Below are 9,924 nucleotides of genomic sequence, written 5' to 3' on the forward strand. Positions count from 1 at the left end.
CATCCAAGAAGTTTCTCTTGATGGAGTTCCTCCCTCAACATTCCAGCCTTGTGGAAGAGGGTCAGCTCCTATGGAAAATGGGCAAACATTTCAACCAATAAACCCCGTATTTCTCCTTGGTGCGTGGGAGGCCAGACCTGGCGATGGGAAAGACAAGTTTATGCTAACTGAGGTTGCTGGCACCAAAGGCAACATCTCCTGATAGGCAGAAACTGTTCTTCATTGCCAGAGTCCTGCATACATTGCAGCTACCACTAACGTGATGTTAAGGGCCACAGTTTGCTGCAGACAGCCTTCTAGAAAACAATTCTGTTGGAAGCTGAGGATATGTACAGATCCCTTTTAAGAAAAAATCCTGAAGCACAGAGAATCACATCTTTTTTTCTTTCCGTCTGTGCTCATTTTTATCCTTTACTTAATTGATATTTTAAGGAAATGCATGAAATTTGATAGATATCAAATGCGCTATTTTAACTGTATTTTACAATAATTCAGCTGAATAATTCAGCTTTATTCTTTTACTTACCCTGCCACCTGGGACATAATTATTGTTGTTTACAGACTCTAAGTAGTTTGGTGCAGTATGAGCTAACTAGATCCTTCTTTTGTTTAAATCCTGCCCTACTGCTGAGAGGAGTTTTGGCTCCTCACTCAAGCCTCTAAATCAGGATCTCCGTTAGCCAACTTCACTTATGTATCTGGGATTTCACCAGTGATGAAAAAATCTGCATCTTCTGGTGGTGAAAAAATCCACATGTTCATGACATGCTTGTTGTTTTGTTAAAAGGGCAAACAAAGAAATGTGAATGACAAACTATAAAGATATAAAATGGATAACCCAGTCATTGCTCCTGTCATGTGGTAGAGTAGGATATCAGGATTTGTTTGCTTTTGGTCATGAAAAATAATGTTTCATTAATCCTGTGCATTACTTGTGATTAAATCACATCACAAAACAGTGATGCATACAAATGCATTTACGGGCCACCCCACACATGCTTTTCCACTCAGAGAAGAGATTAAGGAGAATGAGACACAGCAAATGCTAATGGATTTGTCGAGGGCACTTGTGGGACCTGCTCAAGCACCACAGTGAGAGCACAGGTCATCTTTTCCTCCCATTCTGAATGGGAGGGTTCCACTCTGTGACTGAATGGTCATAGATGAGCAGCAAAATCCAAACAACTTTAAAAGAGAAAGAGATATCTACTTGCCATGAAAGATGAATCTATGTGTGGACCCATCTGTGGCCTGCAATGACCCAGCTTTCAGGAAATCTTCCATGGCTTATCTCTAGTCCAAAGCTTTTAGGAAAGAAGGGAATCTGGAAAGGCAATGTTTTTATAGCCAGAATTACAAGCTGACCCGAGGGAGTTTTCTTTCCTGGAATTGGTGAACATGGTCTTAGCTAACTTCATCAGTACGCATAGTGCTGAATGCTGAATATGTAATAAATAATGTGTTATAAAATCATCTACTTCCCCTGATAATTTGTACCAACCCAAATGAATAATAATACAGGAAAAGAACAATAGCTGGCATATTTATAGGAAATTTTGCTTATGCTACTTCTAACTATGTTGCATGTGACAGAGAGATAGCACTTTGTGGATTAAAACAAACAAACAAAAAAAGGTATAAAAACTCATTTCTGTCAAGGTGCATATTGGAAGATATGCAGATGTTGGCTTTGACCAGTATAAGAAATGGAGCATGGACCAGCTAATGCTAGGTGTCTGCTCCTGGTCCCCACGGAGATGACTTGGGTTTATTCACTTTGTCACTTAATTGGGCACCTGAATTTTCAGGATTGCAGAAGTGCCCTCTAGTCTGATGGCACATTTAAGTTCTCTGTGTTTGGAGATTCGCTGTTTAGTGGTTAGATAGCATGATTTCACCTATGAAACATGCATGTTTTTCTGCTTGAATCAATTCTTCAAAAAGGCCAATTTAGCCTCGTGTCATCTGTCCTGTCTCTGAGGTCCCATGGGATGGGCTGATCCTAGCACTGACCCCGAGTTTGTTCTGTATGCTACTTTTCAGTTATGGCCATTGGGTGCTGATTTGCTGCAAGTAACATTTAACAGCATTAAACTGTTGTGAATCCCATTCCAGAGCCTCTTTGGTAAAGCGATGTTTGATCTGAGCTCTTCAACAACTTGCAAGACAAGGCTGCTCGTTGGAATGGTAATCCAGTATTTGTGGAGGCAGTGTTTTGCTCAGGGACTTGTATAGGACAGTGAAATTCTGCATGATGCTTGACTCTTTCACAATAGCTGTGTTTTATACCAGGGGTCCGGTGACCAAGAAGATGACAGCAGACCAGCACTCGGTTGCTTCACTGTATGACTGAATTGGTCCTGAAGCTGGGAGCCTCTTGCTATGTCCCCAAGGTCAGATATTCGCCTGGAAGGCCAGTTTGATTTAAACCAAGAAGCTAAGGATGATAAGTCAACAAAGCCTCATGCAGGTGGGTGAAAAAGCTCCTGGCAAACAGTTCTGTGCTGGGAGCAATGCCTAAATGGTCCACTGGACACAAGGACAGGAGCTATGGGCAGATGGCAGACAGGTGCATAGGGTGAGAGTCTTTTCTGTTCATCTGCACTAATTATACATGATGGATACTGTGGGTTGTGTTAGTTGCTGATCTGTTTAGGATTTTTTGTTGTGTAATGTGCTGCTTACTGCCCCGTACCTCTGGCACAGCATGCTCTCAGCAGTGCTAGAGGTGAAACACGTGGCAGCTCCTGCCAGTGAGCTCCAGGGGCTGGTTCCAAGGGATATGGCCACACGCTTTGGGAGCACCCATCCCAGCCGCTGCTGGCCATTTCACCGAGCCCATTTTGCTGTTTGCTTGCCTAGAAAGCGTGGATTGCTTCATTCTGCTCCCTGCTGTAAGTCTGTGATGGTGCTATCTGTATCACACTGTAATCTGTAATGCTGCAATCAGTGTGGAACGTAACTGGATGTTTCCAGAGCATTTGAGGGGCTAAAAGGTTATTTTTATGTGCAGTTGGTTAGATCATTCACACAGTTTCCTCTCTAAGTAAAGTTTCATTGCAATTTTAGTATCTGCAGACATCATCCAGTTGCTAATGAATGTGAATTTAATTAAAATATAATTCTTTGCTAATAAGAGTGAGACAGTAAGATACAATAGCTAACAGTGCCAGGTCTAGTGTTTGTTTACAGCTCTATACTGGTGTTAATTTTGTGAACTATGTACACATTAAAGAATTAACAATTTCAGTCTGTTTGCTCTGGCTTATGAGATCTGTTTTTCCCCTATGAACTTTTGACAGATAAGGGAATAGTTGTTCCATCATTTATTCTGCTAACACAGTAAAACATTATTTCACAGAGCTCCCTAGCAGTAGATAATTGGGCTCTCCAATCTATAGTTTCCTCCCCAAATGAGCAGAGATCTCAGAGACCAGAGGTTAATCTCAGAGATCAGTTATATCTACAGAAAAAATAAAGGTATCCTATGAATTTTTCTTAGCCACGTTGTCCAACAGTTTGGAACACTTCTGGTACCAAAAGAGAGCTCATGGCACATGGCCTACTTCATTTCTTCTCCTTCTGTTCTGTTATCTGTCAATGATAGTCTTCAGTTTTACCTTTTATGGCCAATTTTATTTATCTCACCATTTTGCGAGATAAATAATAGTTCTTGGACAATAAGAACAGTTCATCAGATAAGCTCCCCTTTGGCCTTCACATCCCTGCATGTGCTTCCAAGCCCCGAGGACCTTTCTGGCTAGGACAAGCACCTCTTGCTTTGTGTTGATCTGAGCTTCTGACAGTGTTATAGCCCTCCACACAGGAAAAGAAACATCTAATGTGTTTTAGTGTGACTGTTTTCATTTATTTGATTGTCTTCATTCTGGCAAGCTTAATAGAAAACAGAGAGCTGGCAAAAAAAACACTTAGCTCTGCCTAATATGTTGAGATGCATCTATATTTTGAAAAAGAAAAAAGAAATTTGAATATAAATACTACAATACATGAATCCTTCCCCTGTGTACCTATATGATTACATAGTAAATCATATAGGTACACAGGGAATAAATTCCCCAATTATCATGCAGTTCTTGGTGTAAAAGAGAATGAATGTAGTCATGCAGCCAAGGCATAATCAGTCAAAACCATTCAAGAGGCTATAAATAGACAAGATAGAGATTTTTTATTTTTCTAATTTTGTTTTTGATACAAGACCATGCATGTAGTTTAGTACCTTCACAGGCTATAGCACAGGAGCTTCCAATTAACGAGGACACTTTAGTTAGGCAAACAAGGAAAAAAAGTACTTTTCAGTCTGAATTCCTTTTAGCAAGTGAATTACTCATGAGAGACCCAACTACTTAAGCCCCAGCAGCCTGGGAGCTGTCTGCTGACTGGTAGAAAAGTGAACCTACAATTAAAGGCAAGATGGCTGTTTCATGGACCTATCGATTAGACAGAAATAGATCCAACACATAACCTACAGGAGGTTTTGTAAAGGTGTTGCTGTAGGGCCATTGGAGATATATGCTGAGGTGCTGGTAATCGAGATTGCAGAGTATGTGCAATCTTGAGCAGTGTGAGTTCTAATATAAGTAAATGAGTGATGAAAGAAAAGTTTGAGAGGGGGTCCTTAGTCGAGCTTTTTAAGAGATAATAAATTGTTTAAAAATAAATAATTAAAAGTTTAATGAGTAAAAAGCAAGCAATAAGGGTAAAGCAGGCTTTTCCTATGTTGTGCCGACGCCTTATTTTAAAAGAGTAGTACGTGCTTAAAAATAAAAAATAGAAACAGAAAATTAATTACCACATTAATCAGTTACAATTTTAAATGTAATATAAACGGTAAAATAAATTTCAGGTATGGATGTCTGCTGCCTTCCTTGTGTCTGAGCTTCACTGAAAATGTCTCTTTCTGCATATTAACCAGGTTGCCTCCATCAAAGGACAATCAGGTACGTTTCCATGCCCACATGGAATCCTTGCAAGAACCTTTCACTGAGTACTACCTCAGTTAATTACGTGAAAACATCTGGATATTACATAGATCACTTCCACTTCTGAATTTAGAAAAAAAAAATATCTGAAGATATACATTTTAAATTAATTTAATTCAGTAAAGTGGTCCATGGCTGAATGGTGCATCTCCCAGCACTCTTTAAAAATAAAGTCAAGGAGCACTTCTTTTTTAGTTGAATTAATTACTAGCTCTGAACGTACCTCAAATGACGTGGCACATATTTTTTTGTCATCCCTGGTATAGAGCTTTTGGAATGATGCACGGAAAGATCAAAATATTCATAAATGTCATAATTATAATATTAATAACATTCATTTCTATTATCATAGAAATAAAGTATGGCTTTTTTTCCCCTAGTCAGTCCTTCATTTACTTCCTCATTCTAAAATTTCTTTTGAAGGATCAAGTTATCTTGCAACTCTGCTCTTTTTTTGAAATGTATTTTCCGACAACTGCCGTAGTCAAGAGCTGCAAGGTCTGGGCCTGTAATTCTCTTATCTCTTGCCTTACGCGTACATATAAACAAAATTAAACTAGCAGAAAGTGGTGCAGAAGAAATGAAAACATACTTTTGTCTGCTTGGTTGTTTCCTGCAAAAAGAGAAACACGAGAACTTCGCTCCACATATCTCTATTTGACTAAGGCAACTAGCCACTGATTAGTATAATAAAACAAACTTTCCCAAGGGAAAAACTATCAGGCTAACAAAATAAAAATACAAAAAGAAATGTGGTGAACATGCAACTGGTGACAACATCATTTAGCTATGTCAGGTCTGCACAAGCATGTTTAAAACACTGCAACATTATATTTAATTGCATGGAGTTCTGATTATGTTTACTTTTAACTTTGTGAAGGCAGTGGTTGGTTTGTTTTGTATTTTAAATGTCTTGACATAAATCAGTGAAGTATAACTAAAAATCTATTTTGTGTATTTAAAAACAAGTTATTAATGCATTATTAATTCTTAGACACTTTCTTCATTGAAAGAAGCATATGAGAAAAGAAGTGTGGAACTTCAAGTTGGCAATGGCAAAGTTGAGAGCCTCTCGGTAAGGATTAAGGGACGAACAAATGAAGGGGATGTCGTTGTGGGAGTCTATTACAGACCACCCGACCAGGATGACAACACTGATGAATTATTCTTTGCAGAACTAAGAGATGCCTCGAGATCAACTCCCCTTGTCCTCATGGGGGATTTCAACTTGCCAGACATCAACTGGAATCACCACATGGCTGACACGAGCAAGTCCAGGAGGTTCATAAAGCACCTAGATGATAACTTCTTGGTGCAGGTGCTAAGGGAGCCAACTAGGAAAGATGCCCTCCTAGATCTGTTGCTGGAGAACAGAGAGGGTCTTGTGGGAGACGTGGCAATTGGCGGCCGTCTCGCTCATAGTGACCATGAAGTGCTTGAGTTTAGAATTTATGGTGACAGAAGGAAAACTGCCACCAAAACTTCAGCCCTGGATATGGGAAAGCAGACTTCAGGCTGCTCAGGGAACTCGTCAGCAAGGTCCTCTGGGAAACTGCTTTTGAAGGCATTGGCATCCATCAGTGCTGGTCAATCTTTAAGCACTGCCTCCTAAAAGCACAAGATCAGGTGATTCCAAAATATCGGAAGTCAGGCAGGCGGGGCAGAAGGCCGGCCTGGCTGACCAGGGATCTTCTACTGGAGCTTAGGGGAAAAAAAGGAAGTGTATGGCTGCTGGAAGGAGGGTCAGGCAACGAGGAAGGAATACAGGGATGCTGCTTGTGTTTCTAGGGAGAAAATTCGTGTGGCCAAAGCCCAACTAGAGTTGAAGGTGGCCATGTCTGTGGGAGACAATAAAAGTTTTTTTTAGATATGTGAACTGAAAAAGGAGAACCAAAGAAAACATAGGTCCGCTACTAGATGGGGAAGGTCTCCTCACAGACAATGACATAGGCAAAACAGAGGCGTTTAACGCCTTCTTCGCCTCTGTCTTCAACACTGATGATGGGCTTTGGGACCCACGGTACCCTGAGCTGGGGGACCATGACAGCAGGAATGACAAACTCCCAACCAACCCTGAACGTGAGCGGGATTTGCTGCTCCACCTGGATCCATACACGTCCATGGGTCTGGATGGGATTCATCCCAGGGTGCTTAAAGAGCTGGCTGACGTCATCACGGGACCTCTCTCAATTATTTTTCAACAATCTTGGGAATCTGGAGAGGTCCCATTGGACTGGAAGCTGGCAAATGTTGTGCCAATTTTCAAGAAGGGTAAGAAAGAAGACCTTAGCAATTACAGGCTTGTCAGTCTCACATCAGTGCCTGGTAAAATTATGGAGAGGATGATCCTTGAAGTTATTGAAGCGCACCTGGCGGACAATGCAGTCATTAGTCCCAGCCAACATGGGTTCATGAGGGGTAGGTCCTGCCTAACAAATTTGATTTCCCTTTATGATAAGATCGCCCATCTAGTCAATCAAGGGAAACCAGCTGATGTGATCTTTTTGGACTTCAGCAAAGCTTTTGACAGGGTTTCCCACAGGATCCTACTGGACAAAATGTCCAGCAGACAACTTAACCAAAACATCATGCGATGGGTGAGCAATTGGCTGACGGGCAGGGCTCAAAGGGTTGTGGTAAATGGGGCCACATCTGGCTGGCAGATGGTCACTAGTGGGGTCCCTCAAGGCTCCATTTTAGGGCCAGTCCTCTTCAATGTTTTTATAAATGATTTGGATGTAGGACTAGAAGGTGTTTTGAGCAAATTTGCCGACGACACCAAACTTGGAGGAGTTGTGGACTCGGATGAGGGTGGAAAGGCCTTGCAGAGAGATCTGGACAGATTGGAGAGCTGGGCGGTCACCAACCACATGAAGTTTAATGAGAGCAAGTGCCGGGTCCTGCACCTGGGGCATGGCAACCCTGGCTATCCGTACAGACTGGGCGATGAGACACTGGAGAGCAGCCCCGCAGAGAGGGATCTGGGGGTTGTGGTTGACAGCAGGTTGAATATGAGCCAGCAGTGCACCCTGGCAGCCAGGAGGGCCAACCACATCCTGGGGTGCATCAAGCATGGCATCGCTAGTCGGTTGAGGGAAGTGATTGTCGCGCTCTACTCTGGGCTGGTCCGGCCTCACCTCGAGTACTGTGTGCAGTTCTGGGCACCACAGTACAAAAAGGACATGAAACTGTTGGAGAGTGTCCACAGGAGGGCGACGAAAATGGTGAAGGGCCTAGAGGGGAAGACATATGAGGAGCGGCTGAGGTCACTGGGCCTGTTCAGCCTGGAGAAGAGGAGGCTGAGGGGGGACCTCATCGCAGTCTACAACTTCCCTGCGAGGGGGAGTGGAGAGGCAGGTGACCTATTCTCCGTTATCACCAGTGACAGGACCCGTGGGAACGGTGTTAAGCTGAGGCAGGGGAAGTTTAGGCTGCACATCAGGAAGAGGTTCTTCACCAAGAGGGTGGTCGCACACTGGAACAGGCTCCCCAGTGAAGTAGTCACTGCACCGAGCCTGTCTGAATTTAAGAAGCGTTTGGACTGTGCGCTTAGTCACATGGTCTAAACTTTTGGGCAGACCTGTGCGGTGCCAGGAGTTGGACTTGATGATCCTTATGGGTCCCTTCCAACTCAGGATATTCTATGATTCTATGAATGCATTATTAATTCATAGACACCTTCTTCATTGAAAGAAGCATATGAGAAAAGATGGTATGATATGATATAAAAAATGGTATGATATAAATTTAGAAAGAAATCTTACTCTGAAGGACTTTCTGGTATTGAGTGGTAGACTAGTGAATGTTTCCTATAATTGTTTTCAACTTTCAACTTTCAAACTTAGCCCCTGAGCCAGTAAAAACAAATTTGATCCGAGAAATAAATTCTTTAAGCACTTGTTGCACATCTCATACAATCTGATCAATGTAACTTCTAGATAGCTAGCAAACCAACAGAGCTGTGAAAAATAGAAATGTGGTTAGTCCATCCCTGCTAGTTCAACCAGCATTTACCTTAAGGAACATTTTATGTATAGCTCAGTACCAAGAAAAAAATCAAGAATAGTATGTATCTCACAGAAGGTCTGCAAGCTCCCATGCTATTTCTACTCTGCTGAAGTGGGAATCTGGTTCTCAAGAATCACTGCTTTAACTCAAACAAGAAATATAACGAGTTCTAGTGTTAGAAAAAAATGACAGGCATGCCTTGATATTGCTCAGTCTTTATTGTATGGAGAACTTGCATTTAGCAATTAATCATATTTAGTTAATGTGAAACACAGACACTAGGACCTGTACTTTATAGCTGTAATATGCTGTTCAGTTATTAAGAGGAATGTGCAGTGCATCCTTTGTTAACAATAACAAACCAGTTGGGGATGGTCACAGAGTGTAGGCAGCATCTTCTCCACAGCGTTGCCACAGAGGTGCCAGCTATAAGATGCCCGAGTCCCAGGGAAGGTGGCTTGTGCCCATCCACACCCATAAGGTGTGGATGGATTACAATCTGGATGGATTACACCCTGGTGCATGGGCAGCCATGATGTGCCTCTGCATTTCCAGTGAAGAGAGGTCTCCTGGTGATGCTTAGCAGCTGCTCTGGTGGCATGCACTCTTAGTTCCTACAGTATGGAATATCTCCCAGACCCAGGCACTACACCTGTCTTCCCTCCAACATTCAAACAGTGCATAGACTAGCTGAAGTGAAAAGTGAGTGTGAAGCACCACTGTGGAGACTCAATTAATTCAAGCTAAAGAGGTGGAGTGCTATTAAAAAAAAATACTGGCACATCTTGAGTAAGGCAGATCCTAATAGGGATCATGAGTACAATTTTTCTTTTTTTAATTTTAAAGAGTGGATAGAGCTGACACTTCCTGGAAACCAGAAATCCCTCCAGACACTTTCAGCTCCAACTCATCTTTA

At 42.1% G+C, this 9,924-nt stretch overlaps 1 protein-coding gene across 1 annotated transcript in view; it reads left to right on the forward strand.

Annotated features, from left to right (window-relative positions):
- LOC310902061 (uncharacterized protein) overlaps window positions 1–6,612 on the forward strand; it is a gene marked incomplete at its 3' end in the record, with an annotated part of 29,936 nt that extends 23,324 nt beyond the window's left edge. Inside the window, exons 2-3 of the mRNA XM_083842972.1 lie at window positions 4,865–4,958; window positions 5,995–6,612. Of these exons, the coding sequence (XP_083699098.1) occupies window positions 6,214–6,612 (399 nt within the window). The 5' untranslated portion in view covers window positions 4,865–4,958; window positions 5,995–6,213. The remainder of the gene's footprint in view (window positions 1–4,864; window positions 4,959–5,994) is intronic.
- Between the last annotated feature and the right edge of the window lie 3,312 nt (window positions 6,613–9,924).

Source organism: Anser anser (genome assembly GCF_964211835.1).
Source record: "Anser anser genome assembly, chromosome: 6".
NCBI classification, from domain to species: domain Eukaryota; kingdom Metazoa; phylum Chordata; class Aves; order Anseriformes; family Anatidae; genus Anser; species Anser anser.